The 20,016-nt window shown below is 41.3% G+C and overlaps 1 protein-coding gene across 1 annotated transcript in view; it reads left to right on the top strand.

Moving 5' to 3' along the window:
• Positions 1 to 20,016, top strand: part of vps13a (vacuolar protein sorting 13 homolog A) — a 92,960-nt gene that overhangs the window by 37,411 nt on the left and 35,533 nt on the right. The window contains exons 32-49 of the mRNA XM_056301733.1: positions 720 to 887; positions 1,644 to 1,951; positions 4,641 to 4,788; positions 5,949 to 6,120; positions 6,294 to 6,418; positions 6,564 to 6,733; positions 7,761 to 8,017; positions 9,603 to 9,787; positions 9,922 to 10,065; positions 10,335 to 10,544; positions 10,832 to 10,975; positions 11,553 to 11,654; positions 11,759 to 11,917; positions 12,551 to 12,812; positions 15,483 to 15,643; positions 16,355 to 16,458; positions 19,181 to 19,490; positions 19,635 to 19,771. Of these exons, the coding sequence (XP_056157708.1) occupies positions 720 to 887; positions 1,644 to 1,951; positions 4,641 to 4,788; positions 5,949 to 6,120; positions 6,294 to 6,418; positions 6,564 to 6,733; positions 7,761 to 8,017; positions 9,603 to 9,787; positions 9,922 to 10,065; positions 10,335 to 10,544; positions 10,832 to 10,975; positions 11,553 to 11,654; positions 11,759 to 11,917; positions 12,551 to 12,812; positions 15,483 to 15,643; positions 16,355 to 16,458; positions 19,181 to 19,490; positions 19,635 to 19,771 (3,266 nt within the window). The remainder of the gene's footprint in view (positions 1 to 719; positions 888 to 1,643; positions 1,952 to 4,640; positions 4,789 to 5,948; positions 6,121 to 6,293; positions 6,419 to 6,563; positions 6,734 to 7,760; positions 8,018 to 9,602; positions 9,788 to 9,921; positions 10,066 to 10,334; positions 10,545 to 10,831; positions 10,976 to 11,552; positions 11,655 to 11,758; positions 11,918 to 12,550; positions 12,813 to 15,482; positions 15,644 to 16,354; positions 16,459 to 19,180; positions 19,491 to 19,634; positions 19,772 to 20,016) is intronic.

Raw genomic sequence — 20,016 nt, 5'->3', positions numbered from 1 at the left:
GAACGGGAAATATATATTAAAAAAAAAAAAGTTTTCAATATGCAGCACTCAAGCTAAAAAAATCTACCTAATAAAAACGTTTTGCCTGTCAGTCTGTGGATGTGCAGCCTCCTAGGCGGACCCTCGTACGATTGTGACCAAGTCTAATATGAACTTGCACTTTCCAAAAAGAAAATTTTTGCTATGCGGCATTTTGGTCTGACCCTAACGCTGGGAAAATGAAGACAGAGATTTTTTTTGGTTCATCCAGTGTTCCTCCAGTTGTTCTGTGCTGAGATCAGCCGTGAATGATTCGCTGACTTGCGAACACAATCAACTTCTCATTTACTTTCATGACTCATACCCAAATACATGTTTTGTCACTGTCACTGCCTGATCAACCGTAGATGTGAGTCCCGCATTCGCACAGTTGACTTAGAGTGGGCAGCGACGGAAAGCCGCATTGATCGAGTGAGCTAGACTCTGAATGGAGAGGGGGCAGTGACAGCGAAAACAAAATGTTTCTAAGTTTTCTAAGGTTTTGAATCACTGCAAGCACAAGAAGTTCTCATCATACAATCATAACTGCACAAAAAAAAGTTTGGCTGATAGGTCCAGTAGTTTGTGAGATTAGCCGTGACTAGATACACACACACACACACACACACTCACCAAACACATAATGATGGCTTTGTACACTCTCATTTTGTATATTAGCTATATTATCTTTTATATTACAGGCGGTGTCCATAGCGGATAAGGAAGTGTTTGCCTTTCATATGGTGAACTACACAGATGCCACAGAGGGAGATGCCTACCTAGATATGTGTAAAGTTGATACTTCTGTTACATTGACTGTAGGATGCATCCAAGTCATCTTCCTCAACAAGTTTGTCTCCTCCATACTGGTAAGAATCCATACATACATATGTTAACGCCAAAGTCCTATAATTTAGCTGCCTGACCTTCGGCTTTTTGCTTTGTAGTCTGGCAAAACTTAACTTTTCATAGATGTCAATATTAGCATTTACTAATGCACTGATAAATTTAACACTCAAAGATATGAATTTTTTTCACCATATTAATGTTTTTAATTTTATAGTTATTCATAATTTCTGGACATCATTAGAATTTGATCATTTGGTATAGTGATATAGTGATGACTAATTGAGCAACAACAACCTATCACACACAAAAAATCCTCGCATATCATTATCAATGAGATCCCATGATAACATTAATTTTCAGGATTGACATTTATTTCAGATCCCCAGAGTCCCCAGTAATTGGATACTATTTCACTGCTATAGGTTAATGATGTCTTTTTGAGAAACTCTCATGTGTTTTGTGTGTGGGTATAGACATACTATCAAGTCTATTCTAGGATGGCGTGGAGAGATACTCACAGGATGCATAAAGTGTGTGTGTGTGTGTGTGTGTGTGTGTGTGTGTGTGTGTGTGTGTGTGTGAATGGTGATTTAAATATGATGTTTTAGAAGTGTCTGGCAAGAGAGCTAGTGTCACATCAGTTGGTCTAGAACTATTCTAACGCTTCTACTGAATGTTAGTGTTTTGCCATTTTGAGACTCTCACACCCACTTTTCCCTCCCTCCTTATTTCTGTCCTATGTTTCCTTCCTGGCCCTTTATTCCACCTACCCCCAGTCATTCGTCAATAACTTCCAGGAAGCTAAAGATGCCCTGGCTGAGGTGACAGTCCAGGCTGCAGAGAAGGCAGCTTCAGGCGTGATGGTACTTGCAGAGCGCAGCACACGGATCTCTCTGGATGTTCACTTCAACGCACCTATCATCTTCCTCCCTCAATCTTCCTCCTCCTCCAATGTCATTGTAGCTGACCTGGGCCTGCTGTCAGTCAAGAATCACTTTGCCAAGGTGCCGTCCAAAACCCATGTCAAGATCCCACCCATTGTGGATAGCATGACAGTGGGACTGAGCGACCTCAAGATGTACAGGTGAGAGTAGAAATGTCTTAAGCATTTGTAACATTAAGGGACTGAGAACTGTATGAACATCCAGTGATTACATATTTACTTTCTGGGACATATTTATTTATTTATTTATTTGCAAAGCCATAATAGCCAAAATTATACTTCCTTTCTGGATGTACAGTGGTGCTTGCAAGTTTGTGAACCCTTTAGAATTTTCTATATTTCTGCATAAATGTGAGCTAAAAATCATCAGATTTTCACACAAGTCCTAAAAGTAGATAAAGAGAACCTAATTAAACAAATAAGACAAAAATATCATACTTGGTCATTTATTTATTGAGGAAAATGTTCCAATATGTGAGTGGCAAAAGTATGTGAACCTTTGCTTTCAGTATCTGGTGTGACCCCCCGCCCCCCGCGGCATTAAGTGCAACTAAATGTTTCTGGTAACTTGATCAGTCCTGCACATCGGCTTGGAGGAATTTTAGCCCATTCCTCCATACAAAACAGCTTCAACTCTGGGATATTGGTGGGTTTCCTCACATGAACTTTTCACTTCAGGTCCTTCCAAAACATTTCAGTTGGATTAAGGTCAGGACTTTGACTTGGCCATTCCAAAACGTTATTCTTTAACGATTCTTTGGTAGAATGACTTGTGTGCTTAGGGTCGTTGTCTTGCTGTATGACCCATGTTCTCTTGAGATTCAGTTCACTGACAGATGTCCTGACATTTTTCTTAAGAATTCGCTGGTATAATTCTTGGCCCAGATGCAGCAAAACAGGCCCAAACCATGATACTACCACCACCATGTTTCACAGATGGGATAAGGTTCTTATGCTGGAATGCAGTGTTTTCCTTTCTCTAGACACGCTTGTCATTTAAACCAAAAAGTTCTATTTTGGTCTCATCCGTCCACAGAACATTTTTCCAATAGCCTTCTGGCTTGTCCACGTGATCTTTAGCAAACTGCAGACGGGCAGCAATGTTCTTTTTGGAGAGCAGTGACTTTCTCCTTGCAACACTGCCATGCACACCATTGTTGTTCAGTGTTCTCCTGATGGTGCACTCATGAACATTAACATTAGCCAATGTGAGAGAGGCTTAGAAGTTACCCTGGGTTCCTTTGTGACCTGGCTGACTATTACACGCCTTGCTCTTGGAGTGATCTTTGATGGTCGACCACTCCTGGGGAGGGTAACAATAGTCTTGAATTTCCTCCATTTGTACACAATCTGTCTGACTGTGGATTGGTGGAGTCCAAACTCTTTACAGATGGTTTTGTAACCTTTTCCAGCCTGATGAGCATTAACAATGCTTTCTCTGAGGTCCTCAGAAATCTCCTTTGTTCTTGCCATGATACCCTTCCACAAACATGTGTTGTGAAAATCAGACTTTGATAGATCCCTGTTCTTTAAATCAGCATTTCCCAACCCAGTCCTCAAGAACCCCTATCCTGCAGATTTTCATTGTAACCCTGCATAGGTAGCCCTGCTTGTACTTACTCAACCAATAATCTCACAGCACTTAATTATGCAAGGTGTGCAACATCTGACATAATTAATTGCTGATTGGTTGAATAACTACAAACAGGTACCTATTCAGGGTTGCAAATAAAATCTGCAGGATAGGGGTTCCTTGAGGACTGGGTTGGGAAACACTGCTTTAAATAAAACAGGGAGCCCACTCACACCTGATTGTCATCCCATTGATTGAAAACACCTGACTCTAATTTCACCTTCAAATTAACTGCTAATCCTAGAGGTTCACATACTTTTGCCACTCACAGATATGTAATATTGGATCATTTTCCTCGATAAATGACCAAGTATAATATTTTTGTCTCATTTGTTTAATTGGGTTCTCTTTATCTACTTTTAGTACTTGTGGGAAAATCTGATGATGTTTTAGGTCATTTATGCAGAAATATAGAAAATTCTAAAGGGTTCACAAACTTTCAAGCACCACTGTATATGTAGCTAGTTGTTTTGAAGTTCTAAAACAAGAACATAAATAAGGATTTTTAAATTAGCTCTTACTTTTTAATGTGGCATTCAAACCATTTCAGTGAACTAAAACTGCCATTGCTTTCACTCTTTCACTCTAATTGGGAATTTATTTTTGATATTGCCATTACTTACAGACTTGTTTGTTAGCAGTGATTTTTTTTTTCCCTGTTTTTCTCCCCAATTGTACCTGGCCAATTACCCAACTCTTCCAAGCAATCCCAGTCACTGCTCCACCCCCTCTGCCAATCCAGGTGGGGCTGCAGACTACCACATGCCTCCTCCGATACATGTGGAGTCGCCAGTCGCTTCTTTTCACCTGACAATGAGAAGTTTCACCAGGGGTACGTAGGATCACACTATTCCCCCCTGAACAGGCGCCCCGACTGACCAGAGGAGGTGCTAGTGCAGCGACCAGGACACATACCCACATCTAGCTTCCCACCCACAAACACTGCCAGTTGTGTCTGTAGGGACGCCTGACCAAGCTAGAGGTAACATGGGGCTTCGAACTTGAGATCCCCATGTTGGTAGAGAACGGAATAGACCGCTTTCCTACCCGGACACCCCTACAGTGAAACTTTTTTGGAATGAAAACCATTTACTTATTTATCGCTTATTTCTTTAAAAATATATTCCTCAGAAAAAAGTTTTTAAATTATCTAGATTTCGTCTGTGTATAATTTTGTGATGGTTTTTGTGTTTTCAGAACCACATATGAAGCAGGACGGTTTCAGGGAGAGACCCAGCTGTTGAAGCCAGTCAACCTGGACTTGTCTATTCAGAGAAACCTGTCCTCCACATGGTACCATAGCATACCTGATATCGAGATCGCCGCACACCTCAAACCCATGAATGTGAGTAGAGCTTTAGTCATGTGTTGAGTTATGTGCTAACATTAACGAGAGAAAGAACTTGTACAATTGTTTATGTTTGTGTCGTGCAAGAAACCTTGGAAAACTTTAAACTTAAATTTCCATTGACTGTCTGGGAAAATCTGGGTAGGTAGAGAAACAATAAGTCTTCTCCCTTCCTCAACACCTGTCTGTCAGGCTGCTTTTGAGCACAACATTTAAGCCTACTTATTCCTGTTGAGCTGCTCAGTGGCCAATAGAAGACAACATCAGTTATATCTCCCAGGTATTTGGTATGTGTGTTTGTGTATAACTAGGAATGTGAACAGTGATGCTGGTGAGAAAGACCTGATATAGCTTTGTAATGGGAATAGGAAGATCTACCAGACTTAATGAATGTATTTGGTAGACACCAATACACAAGTCTGCACAACCAAGCACAGATTCCATAATGTTATAGGACTTGTGAACATCATTAGGTGTGATGAGATGTATTCCAAAAGTGCAAGACCAACTTTAAATGGGTAAGAAAAGAGAACATTTCATGTACATTTAACTAGTGTGTCAGGCAGACATATGTGTAACCATTTACATCAGCGTTTGAGAAAATAGTGCATTAGGAGAATGACTTGACAACTTGTTAAATAGGAATCATTTTCCATCAAGAAACGTATCTTTTGATGTGATACTTTTATGCTAAAAATGTTTCAGTAATTATTTTAAAACCAAAAATGAAGAATAGCTTCAATCAGCCCATGTAGAGCAGAAGAATAGCTTCAATCCGTCCATGTAGAGTAATGGCTCAATAGAAAGTTATTAAGAGACAAAAAACCCTTGGCCCAATTCTCCACCATAGAAATGTATAAAGGAGCTGAGATTTTAGGTAAACCTATTTGTATAAAGAGGCAGACCCATAACCCACAATTCTTACATCGAATAGACTGAGGCTTAATAGGACCAGCTCAAATGTGTCTCAATCCTTGTGAAACCTGCATAACTTGAGGCTGCCTCACTTGGGTCTTGTATTCCTGTTAGTCTTTTCTGACAGCTGGTCCGAAGATTAGAGTACAGGATTAGGTAATGAATGCAAGTCCATGTACTTTTGTGTCTCTTTGCATTGTAATTTGAATTGTACTATACTAACACCTGTCTGTGTCCAACAGCTGATCCTGAGCCAGGATGACATGATAGTGGTCCTAAGGACTCTGAGTGAGAACTTATCAGAAACATCTGACGCCGTTCCCCCCCCTGCTCAGTTGGCCATCTCTGACCCCTCTGCTGACACTGTATCCAACAAAGAGTCCCAGGGCTCTGGAACTACAGGACCAACCAGCAGTAAGGAGGCTGACACTGTAGATCATTTGGTCAATACATAATTTTATTGCTGAGCAGTTGCTCAAAGTGCAACAGTATAGTTCCATTGGTTGAATGAATGAAGTGACAGAAAATTGACGTATGTAATGTTTGTGTGTGTGCGTGTTTGTGTGTTGCGTTAACTGGATATGTAGGTAACACTGTGGTGACAGCTGCTGTTGTGGAGACACAGAGGACCAGCAAGCTGAAGAATACACTCAAACTGGACTTTAAGTTTGATTCTATGACGCTGACCATTTATAGCCCTAGTGGGAATGAGGTATTAAACATACACAAACACACATAATTGTATGCACACAAAGACATTCATTGTGTGTGTGTGTGTGTGTGTGTGTGTGTATTATTTTTACCATGCCTTTACCCCTTACCTTAGCCAGTTTCTTTCTGTTTTTGTTACTATCCAGGTGCAGCTTTGGGATTCTCGTGATGAGCAGCTGATGCTGGCGGAATTTACCCTTGGTACCATCTCTACCTCTGTCCAAATGTTCTCTGACAGCTCCATGAAGGCTTCAGTCAAACTGGCCAACTGCCTGCTGGATGACAAGAGGCCCCGAGTCAAGATGGTCACACCCAGGTATCACACGTATCCAAAAAAATGTCTTCTACATTTAACACATCAAGCATGAAAAATAAACACACACATACAGTTCAACATACATTTTCACATGCATGCAGACAGACACACTTTTTATACTTGCCTATTTATATATAAACACTAGTTATACACGTCACATGTATATGAACTTCAATGAATAATAATTTAAGTTATTAATTAATCAATAAGTGCATCTTGATCAAACCTCTTTTGTGATCGCCAATTGATCACTTGCAAAGCTACAAAATTCTCCTGGGTTTATAGGTTCACAAATCCTAATGCTGATAAAACTACCATGAAACATACTCTCCACTTCGCCTTAGACCGATGATACAACTTTTCATTATGTGTCATATTGTGGTTCAGTGGTGCATGCCGATGGTGGTGCGAATTCACATTTGCGGCGGCTTCACCCAGTATCGTCTATGCAGTGTCTTTGTCCATGTCTGATTGGCTGGGAGAGTGGGGCAGGCTAAGCTAACTGCTAGCCCATGCAGACTGGCAGTTCCGATAATTTTCCCCCTTATTTTTCTGAATTAATCAAACTACTCTTCTTCAACATCTCCCATTCTATTATTCCGTCTTCCATTGTCAGTACCCTATTTTCATTCCCAGCTCCTCTTCTCCTCACCTCCAACTCACTTCGCCTTATACTGATGATACAACTTTTCATTATGTGTCATATTGTGGTTCAGTGGTGCATGCCGATGGTGGCGCGAATTCACATTTGCAGCGGCTTCACCCAGTATCATCCATGCAGTGTCTTTGTCCATGCCTGATTGGCTGGGAGAGCAGGGCAGGCTAAGCTAACTGCTAGCCCATGCAGACTGGCAGTTCCGATAATTTTCCCCCTTATTTTTCTGAATTAATCAAACTACTCTTCTTCAACATCTCCCATTCTATTATTCCGTCTTCCATTGTCAGTACCCTATTTTCATTCCCAGCTCCTCTTCTCCTCACCGCCAACTCACTCTTTTAACCCACCTTTCCTTCCTTTCTACCCCAGGATGATGGCAATGCATCCCGGCGCTGAGCAGAACATGATGGTTGAAGTGAACTATCGACAGGGCCGTGAAGGCACTATTCTGGACACTGTGGTGCAGGACATTTACCTGTGTGCCAGCATGGAGTTTCTGCTCACTGTGGCAGACATCTTCCTCAAGGCATCCCAACAGGGTTTTGCTCCAACCCCACAACCCAAGGGCAGTGCTGGAGGTGGAGACAAAAAGAGCACTGCCTCCGCTGCTGCATCTAAGGAGTCTGGTTGGTTGACAGTTCAAGTTACTATTAAGTTATAACTGATACTTGCCGCAAAAGCAACATGAAGTTTATTAGGAGAACAGGTTAACATTGAGTTATCTAATCAAATACAGCCTAAAAGAATTAAAAAATGGAGAAGACTAAACCGTTTTTATAAACAAAAAACTATAGCAGGAATATAGTTCTTGTGTTGTTTAGATGTGAAGCAATCCATTCAACGGTGGCTGGATTCACAAAAATATACTTAAGAAGAAATGTTCTCTAAAACAGCTACTTTTATCTCAAGTTGGAATTTAGGACTGAATCAAAGGTTTCACTAACCACTAAGTCATGTTATATTTTTCTTTGTCTTTTTGACATTTCACTCAAGAATGAATTTAATAAGAGAAGGCATTATTGGGGGGAGGGGGGGTTTCGGGGGTTCCCCCCAAGTATCTTTTTAATTCTACGATTAGCTAACAGCTGTCTCAGATGCAGCATCGAGTGAAGGTAAGCCTTTAAATAATCATAGTTTTCTTAATGCAGGGTTTTCTGTTATCAGATCTATATATTGGTTCATTTTCATTATTTCGTTTTCGTTTCTCCGCCACAATTTGACAGAGGAGATGGATTGGTCCCTCTCTTCCTTCATCCTTATTAGTTGGTCGTACTAAAGGGACAGTGATTAGCTGTCATCACTGCTCTAGCAAATGTTGAAATTGTTTCAACTTTGGAAAGAGGAGCACTTGGCCTCTGGTAGATACACAGCTTCAGTCTAATTGACATAAATTCACCAAGTCCTCACTTTCTTGGACTTATTAACAGTAATGCTTTGCATCTATGACACTGTGTCTTTGTTTATTTCCAAATATCACGACTGGATAAAATTATTCAAGGATGAAATTTATTGAGTCAGGAATGTTAGAGTTGTTCGAGATGTTTTTCACTGTGATACAGTTTTCAGAGGTTTTTGTCTGTGTATTTTTTTTTTGCAAGTTAAATTGTTATAATTGGAGTTTCATGTTTTGTTTGATTGAGGTACATAGAAAGTATCCCTTACATCATGGATGCATACCATGCACTCAGTTCAGGAGCTTTATTTCATTCTCCCACTCACCCTCCTGTCAGTGTGCTCACTGTAACTGTGAAGCAAATTGTAAAAAAAAATCAGAAGTTAATGCTCTAAAAACAATTTATCCAGGTGTTGCTGATATGACTTTCTACTACTACTACTACTACTACTACTACTACTACTACTACTACTTTCAGCTGCTCCCATTAGGGGTTGCCACAGCGGCTCATCCGTTTCCATCTCTTCCTCTCCTCTGTATCTTCCTCTGTCACACCAGCCACCTGCATGTCCTCCTTCACCACATCCATAAACCTCCTCTTTGGCCTTCCTCTTTTCCTCTTCCCTGGCAGCTCCATATTCAGCATCCTTCTCCCAATATACCCAACATCTCTCCTCCACACACGTCCAAACCATCTCAATCTTGCCTCTCTGTTGCTGATATGACTTTCCATATTTGTATGTCTTCCATCCTCCACCCCCCGCCGTTTCGCATGCATGACAAGGTCTAATCTGTTTTCTCTCCTCTGCAACCCTTAGCTGTAGCTTCAGCAGTGGTGTTGAAGACTGAGATAAATGTTCTGGTGCGAAACCCGGAGATTCTGTTTGTGGCAGACCTGACGCGTGCCAACGCCCCTGCCTTGGTGATGACCACACAGTGTGAGCTGGTGATGAAGAGTGCGGCGGAGGGATCACTTGTGACTGCTGTCATCAAGGACCTCAAGGTTTTTTTTCTCTCACATTCTTGTATAATATTGAAAAGCACTGTGCTAATGAATGAGATGTCATTCTCTGGAAATGGCTGTACCTGTTAATGTGCAGAGGCTAATCATCACATTTATCATTGATGCTGATTTAGGTAGTCGCATGTCCCTTCTTGAGAGAAATGAGGAGAAACAATGTGACCACAGTGCTACAGCCCTGTCAGGTGTTCTTCCAAAGCAAACAGTCTCCCACTTCCCCCCAGGCTATGGAGGTCTGCATCAAGGCTCTCACACTGAAGGTGAGTCTTGTTTGTTCATTTCCCCTCTGTTCAGTCAATTTACATAGTTGATTTTCATCAATTGCAATGGTGAAACCACAGAAGGACAAAGGAAGTGGAAATGTCAAATTGGGATGAAAGGGAAGAAAATCAAAGAAAAAAAAGTGTTGCTTACAGCCTACAGTAGCTTTAGCTGCCCTGTGTAGTTTTATAAGTACCTTTGCATTTTTTGTTGAAGAAAATGTAATAAATGTTTTTTTTTCCGCATTTCAACATTCATTTACATGCAGGTGTCTCCCATCATCATCAACACTGTGATCACCATCCAGTCAGTGCTGACACCTGCAGCGGAGACACCCCAGGAGCTGGACAGCCCCATACCCCCAGATCTATGGGAGAGGCGATGCTGGAAGGAGCTCAAACTGTGGTTCCTGGAGGAGGAGGGGGATGAGGATGCTCAGTCACAGACTCCATTAATACCACAGGGAGAGTCCCTACAGGTAAACCAGCATTGTTTTCAGAGCATGATAATGATCCTGTTGATTAAATAAAGTCTTTTGTTGAATGATCATTTGGCTGCAGCATCAGATTGCAAGCTTCGGGGAGGCATAATTCTTCAACCTCACTGATATGACTTAGTATTTTTGTTAGATTTATTGACATTTATTCAATGAATTGTTGATTTATTTTTTACAGCAATGTTTTGGATTCCACAGAGACAAAAACTTGTTCGATTTTGGTCTAAAAAGGAATGGTGTATAATTCCTCCCTCCCTGTGTCCCTGCAGGTAGCCATCAACTCCCTCTGTGTGACCCTGGAGGCAGGTGTTGGGCACCGCACTGTTCCCATGCTTTTGGCCAAATCCTCTTTTCATGGAGACGTCAAGAACTGGACAACACTCATTAACTTACATAGCCAGCTCAACCTTGAGGTAGCATCCATATGCACACACACACTCTTAAATCCCCCTCATACACATACATACACAGTCCAACACACAAATGCATACACATTTTGAATCCAATATGTGCATCCATTACATATGCATGTTCAACTCAAATTAGCAATATTTTTTTCTTGGTTACAAGAAAGCTCTTCCCTATAACTTGTACCCATCATACCACTTACTGATGTTCAGGCTGAACGATACAGCCACAAAGCAGCAGTTATATTGCAAAATATTTAAGCACTTATGGTCTTTTATGCCAATTGCCTACTCAACTTTCTGCAGATAATCTCATTTGAGCATGTATAAGATGTGCAGTGCCGGCCATTCAAAGTTATTGTACAATAGCTGACAGGTGTGAAAGGTAGTGGCTGCCTTTATGCCACATACTTGAAAATAGACATTTTCACTTTGCCTGCTGATAGCTAAGAAAATAGCAACAGAAGAGTTTTTTCATCTTCTGTCTATGCTGCTAACAGTATTGAGTACTTACTACAATAAAATATTACAAGTCATTAAACTGGTTAAATAGGGGCATTTTTTTGTTCTGCTGTTTCTGTAGGTTCATTACTACAATGAGGTGTTGGGAGTATGGGAACCGTTGCTGGAACCACTGGAGGATGAGACTGGAGATGGCTTCAGACCTTGGACACTAGGACTGAAGGTACATTCACACAAAAATGCATGCAGAAACACATACCCACATATAAACTAGCAAAACACACTCTCACAAACTGTTGCTAACCCACTTACTTGCTACCTCTCCAGATGAAGAAGAAGCCAGTGAAGTACCATTACCAAGGCATTTCAGATGAAGTAGATTATAATGTACCAGATTATAAAACTGTCATTAGCGTCAGCAGCAAGGACCAGCTAAATATCACACTCTCCAAGTGTGGACTGGGCATGCTCAGCAACCTAGGCACGGTAAGGAAATGGTCATCACCAACTGCAAGGGGAACATTCCTTAATTACTTCATTTAAAAACTCATGGATACTGCATGTACTATAATGAATCCCTCTATTAGACAAATCAAACTCTGTACTGACCTGTTGTATTGGATGGTAGCTAGTTACTCATTAGCATGTAACAGCAATATTTCTTAACCTAATGATATGATACAGTTCCTATTTTGATTAAAACAAAATTACCAAGTAAACAGTAAGTTGTTACTTTCATTAAATCCCTGTCTAAATACAAAATTAAAGGTGGTGTGTCCTTTGACTGACTCCATTGAGTAATCATTGATCACCCATTTGGAATTGGTCATGTTAACAATCATGAATGGATTGTCTTAGACCATTAGGGTGAATTTAAGTTTAAAATGGTGTGATATTCCCCATTTATTTTTCCAAAAAGTCCCTGTGGAGAACTAAATGAAGCAGTGCATTGATGTGAGTTTGTTGTAGAGTGCACTTCTTTACAAGAAATGTTGTTTTGCTATATGGATTGTCATCAATTTTGAATGCTTATGTGTCTGTCTTTCTATCTGTCTGTCTCTCTGTCTGTATATGTCTATATATGTGTGCACCTGTATATATGTGTCTGTTCTTCCCCAGGCATTTGCAGAGGCTGCCAAGCAGACGGCAGAGGTGTTCCAGAAGGACGAGGCTCCCTTCGTGGTGAAGAACCGTCTGGGTCTGCCGGTGTCTGTCCTCCACAGTGAGATGTTCAACCCCATTGGGCTACAGAGCATCAACCGCGTTGTAGAGCTTCAGGATGGCGAAAGCCTCAATATGGACTATTTGAGAACCACAATGGACTCTGACCAGTTTTCTGCTATGACCTCCCTAAGTGCCAAGGACTACTACATACAGCCAAGTAGGTTGAAGCACATACACATCTACATGGGAATTCAAAGAGACAAACAGCTTATGTGTTGATATGCTATTAACTAAACACCATTGCCAACTCAGTCCTGTTGATTACATAGTGTACACCTTATGTAGCCTTTTTAGCATCATACTTAAGGGCAGAATATGTATGATTGTTGCCCTAAAGGGGTTCTGTTTTAGAGAATGGAACGTGCCAAATTTTGGCATGAATGGAGCAGTATTAAAACTGGAATCCATAACTTTTCTCCCTTAATAAGTCAATTTTATTTGTATAGCCCAATATCACAAATTACAAATATCATCATTTTATCCATCTGGATCATAGACTGAGGTTACATAATACTAACCGCCATCCTTATCATGGTTGGAGACACGCTCCAGTCTCTGTATAACGCTATTGAAATATTCTGGTGCAGTGGCAAACACGTACATGTTGGAAAATAATTCCAGCAGGAAAAAAGATGGAAACGTGATGCTTCTGTTGGACATACAGTTAATGTTACCGTAGAACAGTGTTACGATATGTTTTCATGATGTTTGTAATACATCAGACTGCCTGCGTTAGCTTTGGTCAGAGGGTGCCATTTTTACAATGTGGAGTATTTACTAGTGAGCTGATGGCACACAAGCAGCAATTGCTGCTACACCTTGTTTGTAGTCCGAATAAATCAGTTGCAGCAGGTCTATTTCTCTCTGCCTCCTCCATCGAACTATATTGAAACACTGTTCTACTGTAGCATTGATTGTCTTTCCAACAGAATTACCACATCATCATCATGTTTCAAGTGGATAAAGTAGCAAGAAACATCATTGCAGCTTTAAATGTTATCTATGTTATGGTAAAACATGTTATTATTACTACTTGCCATTTGGCCAAGCTTTGTGTCAGGAAGAGCACACTGGATTGAGTGAGCCAGTCACAAATAACAACATTGGTGGTGACACTTATGAGCTTCCAGGAAAACAACTAATAATTTTTCCTCTATTATTTGCATCAGCCCACCCCTGGACTAATTCTGATTTGTAAGCCAGGTGCACTTTGTCCTTCCTTGACCATGGAACCAGTTGGATTAGTGAATAGTTTTTGTGTGAAAGCTGTGCCTCACCCATTGAAAACAGCCTGTTTCAATTAAGGGGAACGAGAGGTGCAAAAATTAATTAATAAAATAAGATTTCAATTTATAAAACGCCAACGTGTTGCATAGATGCTTAGAAAATAAATAAAATTGCTGAAAGAAGGAAAAATATAGGACGTTTTTATGCATCCTCAATAATCCAGGTAAGAAAATCACAGAAAATTTAATCGGCTCATCTGGACACAAAGTTTATTGAGAGAAACGTTTCATCACTCAACTAATTGACCTCTTCAGTCTCAACTGACTGCAGGTATTCCTACCCTTATAAACCATACAGTTGGCTAACAACCGAAACCAATGATCACTTTCGTATGTAAATTGCTGTGACTTTTCGATAGCAATGTGTGCTATTCACAGCGGCTGGGGAAGGGGAGAAATCCCACATTAAACACGCCCTGGTTAAGTGTTGTTATCCTAACTGGATGTTTGTCAAAGCCAGGAAGACGCCCAAACAGTGTACCAGCCAATCAAAGAGAGGAGAAGGACAACAGCTGCCTAAGTGTAAACCAGTGGTGATTCCGTATGTGGCGGGAATGTTGGAAAAGTTTAGACGCCTTATTTTCCAAACACCACATCTCAGTTGCTTTCAAACCCCAAAACACGCTGTGCCAGAAATTGGTCCACCCCAAGGATCGGGTCCCCCAGCACAAACAGCAATATAGTGTATGCTGTTAAGTGCCAAGAGGATTGCCGTGACTTGTACATTGGGGAAACAAAACAGACGCTGGCCAAAAGAATGGCACAACACAGGAGAACTAACACCTCAGGCCAGGACTCCACAGTCTACACCCTTCTACAGGCCAGTTGCCACTCTTTCAGGGATGCGGATGTGCACATCCTTGATAGGTGGGAATGCTGGTTTGAACGGGGAGACAAAGAGGCCATTTATGTGAAGAGGGAACGACCATCCCTGAACCGAAGCAGGTACCTAAGAGTACATCTGTCACCATCTTACAACGCTGTGATTGCAACTATTCCCAAATCCTCTGTGAATAGTACACATGGCCATAGAAAAGTCACGGCAATTTACATATGAAACTGATCGTTGTTTTCAGTCGTTGTGCCACTGTATTGTTTATAAGGGTGGGGATACCTGCAATCAGTTTAGAATGAAGAGGTCACTTAGATGAGTGATGAAACGTTTCTCTCAATAAACGTGTCCAGATGAACTGATTAAACTTTCTGTGAAAAATATTGGACCTTTTAATATTCCTCATACAAAAAACTGTACCCTGAATGATCATTAAATTACTAAATATTCATAAAAGATTCATTTAGTGTTATTCTCTAAAATGTGACTGTTCTAAATAATGGGCTTTAGAGCTAATTCTTATTAGTTCTGCTTGACATCATCTGATATGTTGATGGAAGATGTAACATTGTCAAATAATGGAGATCTAATTTTCAGAACAGTTGCCCGTTAAATTCTCTTTATTTAAGTGGCAAAATATGAATGACTAACAGTTTTCTTTCTTTGTACAAATAAATGATCCAATAACCTCTTATTGTTTCTCCCCCAGCTCCCGTGGGCCACACATCTGCCAGTGTGATCCCTCTGATCAAGGTGGGCCGTGGGATGTACAGTGTTATGCACAAGGACTCAGGAGTCACTCGCTTCCTGGTCTGTCAAATCTACTCCGTGGAGGGCAGCAAGTACATCAAGATCCGCTCTCCCTTCCAGGTGCGTTATCAATTCCCTTATACATTCCTAGTTACTGCTATCCCTTTACCTTTCTGAACAGTGAAACTGTCCAAAAATTTGGAATAAGTCACAGGTGCGGTAGATCTAGGTTTGCCCTCAAGGAATGTTAATCCCCTTGTAATCCCCTAGATAACCGCCTCCTTCTGTCTTACACTGTGTCCTAACTGAATGTGACGCAAGCGAGTATCAGCGACAAAATCAGTTTGATTGCTTCATTTTCTATTGGAATGTTCTAACTGGCCACAGGTGGTGCTACGCAATGTGGTGTGCCATTTTGAGCTGAACTTTTGTCGGATGCCCTGTTTCTATTTACTTCCTGTCGCTTGTGTTGAGAAGCACTGTGTCACGGACGAGGAACGTCTCCAGTCTGATCTCGAGTGCACAGCTGATGACGACGTGGTTTGTTAACATGACGGTTTCAGTGAGGACAGAGAGCGTCCAATGCAACGCGATAGTCGGATGCTCACTTGCTGTTAGGACATAAGGTTATAGATGTAGGGCTGCCTATACACCAACACATATAATACCAAACCCAGAGTAAGATGTTTACTTTTCAAAAATGTGACCATAATGGTCACCTGCTGTAAGTTAGTGTTTTAAGGATCAAATAAGATTACGATTAGATGCGAGTTCAGTCAAAACTGCTTAAAAGGCTTCTCCCCTTTTCATGTGTTCTCTCTTTTCATGCAGATCATCAACCACTTCTCCATCCCATTTAAAGTGTTTGAGGGATCAACATATCTGGGGACAGCAATCCCCACTGAGGAGTTCTGTGTGCCTCTGGATTCATACAGGTTAAAAATACCCACAAACATCTCTTTACCTTCACATGCTAATTCACATGCAAGCAAACACACCCCTGGTCTTTCAATGTTTCAGTTACTGTTTGTAGTGGTTGTTTGTCCATGTCTGTTTTATTGAGTCTCTTTGCCTGTATTAGTGTGTTGTATCATGTGTTTTATTTCTCAAAAGCCTAACCAAGGACAAGGTGCGCAAATTAGCTATGGCTAGAAGTCCTATAGACATTGCAGCGTTTCACTCATTTTGGATTTTCAAAGTTAATAAAGTTTGTGAGGGGAAAAAAAGATATAGACCTTCCACTCACTGAATGGTCCTAAAAATGCATGTATTTGCTTAAAATTTGTTTTAGATCAATTGCACAAAAAAAAGTTATGTTAAGCTCTACCTAAAACGACCATGAGCGGTCAAAATGACCGCACTAATTTGCGCGTGATCGTGCGCGTCATGTCACTATTTATGATATGTGTTGGTCGCATCATTTCCTTCGAGAAGTTCATTGCTCTGTCCTCGAAACACACTAGTGTTCTCCAGTGCGGAGTAATAATCTAAACTTGATTTTTGATTATTGCCAACATGTCTGGTTACAGCCACCATTTCAGACGCACCATGACTACCACCAAGGCGTTGCAGTATTTACAGGTGTTGGACAGTGGCCATTTTAAATTGTTTGAAAAATAGTATTAAAGTTGTTAAAATGTTAATTTTGGTGTCCATCGTTTCTTAACAGACATACTAACGTATCTACCACTACTACTACTTTCACCTCCCCCCATTAGGGGTCGCCACAGTGGATCATCCATTTCCATCTCTTCCTGTCCTCTGCATCTTCCTCTGTCACACCAGCCACCTGCATGTCTTCCCTCACCACATCCATGAACCTCCTCTTTTGCCTTCCTCTTTTCCTCTTCCCTGGCAGCTCCATATTCAGCATCCTTCTCCCAATATACCCAGCATCTCTCCTCCACACATGTGCAAGCCATCTCAGTCTTGCCTCTCTTGCTTTGTCTCCAAACCGTCCAATCTGAGCAGTCCCTCTAATATAATAGTTCCTAATCCTGTCCTTCATCACTCCCAATGCAAATCTTAGCATCTTCAACTCTGCAACCTCCAGCTCCTCCTCTTGTCTTTTCGTCAGTGCCACTGTCTCCAGACCCTATAAAAAAAGCTGGTCTCACTACAATCTTGTAAACCTTCCCTTTAACTCTTGCTGGTACCCTTCTGTCACAAATCTCCCCTGACACTCTTCTCCACCCTGCTTGCACTCTCTTCTTCACCTCTCCTCTGGACTCCTGGTACTTTGGACAGTTGACCCCAAGTATTTAAACTCATACGCCTTCGTCATCTCTACTCCTTGCATCCTCACCATCTCACTGTCCTCCCTCTCATTCATGCATGTGTATTCCATCTTGCTCCTACTGAATTTCATTCCTCTTCTCTCCAGTGCATACCTCCACTTCTCCAGGTTCTCCTCAACCTGCACCCTACTCTCGCTACAGATCACAATGTCATTCGCAAACATCATAGTCCACGGAGACTCCGGCCTGATCTTGTCTGTCAACCTGTCCATCAACATTGCAAACAAGAAAGGGCTCAGAGCCAATCTTTGATGTAATCCCACCTCCACCTTGAACCCATCTGTCATTCCAACCGCACACCTCACGATTGTCACACTTCCCTCATACATATCCTGCACCACTCTTACATACTCCTCTGCAGCTCCCGACTTCCTCATACAATACCACACCTCCTCTCTCGGCACCCTGTCGTATGCTTTCTCTAAATCTACAAAGACACAATGTAACTCCTTCTGGCCTTCTCTATACTTCTCAATCAACATTCTCAAAGCAAACATCGCATCTGTGGTGCTCTTTCCTGTTATGAAACCACACTGCTGCTCGCTAGTCATCACCTCTCCTCTCAACCTAGTTTCTGTTACTCTTTCTCATATCTTCATGCTGTGGCTGATCAATTTTATACCGCTGTAGTTGCTACAGTTCTGCACATCACCCTTGTTCTTGAAAATTGGTACCAGTATGCTTCTGCTCCACTCCTCAGGCATCCTAACATATGCAATGCATTAATATCTCAATCGTGTATTTATCTTGACAGAATATAGAGTTTAAAAACCGTGGGCCCGCCCACGATCGTTCTAGTAGTTTTTAAGTTCCAGGCATGGTTTGGGGCTGTTTCAATGGTTATTTTCAGTTCTTTTTTTACATTTCACGTTTTATAGGCCTTGTTACATTTGTTAGATTAGCAATATGTGTTTTCTGTTTTGTTTTTCAGGTAATATTTTCACTTTTTCAATTTTGCTATTCAAGTTCGACCATGTCTCTCTGAAATTTAAATTGTTTAAAAATAGTATTATAGTTGTTAAAATGTTAATTTTGGTTTCAGTCATTTCCTAACAGACATACAAACATATCTTCACAGAATGTAGTTTAAAAACCTGTGGTCATGTTGACCGTCCATGGTTGTTTTAGGTAGGAGTGAAGTCCTAGTCGTTCTAGTATTAAATGTAACAATGCCTACATGTATCGTCACTGTCAAATAAATTGATAATATAAGTAAAATTCTCTCCATTTCTCTCAGCCACTTAAATCCTGCTCTCTTTCTCACTTCCTCTCTCCCTGTCTGTCACACAAAGACATCCATCTGCCTGTACAAGTGCTCCCTCACCTCTAAGCACTCTCTATCCTCTGCTACCCCCTGCAGGTCTGAACTGACCCTACAGCCAGTAACAGCAGAAGATGCTGATGGTGAGGAGCAGTTTTACTGCTCTGAGGGCTTCAGCTATGATGACATCAGTGGCCAGGAACGCCTGACTCGGCTGCAGCAGACGTGCCGTCGTCGTGGAGACCAGGCTGGTGTGCTGATGGTCAACATTGTGCCGTTGAAGGACACCGTGACATTCAAACACACTGGGGGTGTTGGGGAGAATTTTGATGAGCCCTTCATCCTTCACCTGTGGCCGTCCATCCTGCTACGCAACCTGCTGCCTTACCCCATCACATACAAGCTAAAGGTAGGATAGACTATGAGGAAATCACCCTCTTTATGTGTCCATTCATTTTGAGCTGAAAGGCAAAGAGCTTGCATACATATGTCAGTTCCAGATGTGCTGTTATGTGTATGTGTCTAATTCAGTATCCCGCTGTGTTGGCAACAGGACAGTGGAGACTTGGCCCCAGAGGCCACTCTGAAACCAGGCCACTCTGCCCAGCTTCATACAGCAGTCATCAACCAATCAAGTCTGGCTCTCCGCCTTCTTGAGTACCTGGCTCAGGATTGGTCTGCAGAGTACAGGTCTGCCTTTGGTCTTAATTTGTCATCTCTGTTACTTACTTGCTATCTGTTGTTACCCCTTGTCTTTGATTTGAAATCCAACTTGCAGATTGTTTTTTTTTTCTTCATAAAAAAATGCAAGTAGTACCTGATACACAAAAAGATAGAAAAAAATTATCATGAAAGTCAAGCCAGTTAGAGCGGTATAATCAACCACTTCTGAGGTTTATATGGCATGGGATATGAGTTTTCACTAATAACATATT

The sequence above is a fragment of the Lampris incognitus genome, chromosome 1 (genome assembly GCF_029633865.1).
Source record: "Lampris incognitus isolate fLamInc1 chromosome 1, fLamInc1.hap2, whole genome shotgun sequence".
Classification (NCBI taxonomy): domain Eukaryota; kingdom Metazoa; phylum Chordata; class Actinopteri; order Lampriformes; family Lampridae; genus Lampris; species Lampris incognitus.
This window is presented reverse-complemented; position numbering and strand designations above follow the sequence as displayed.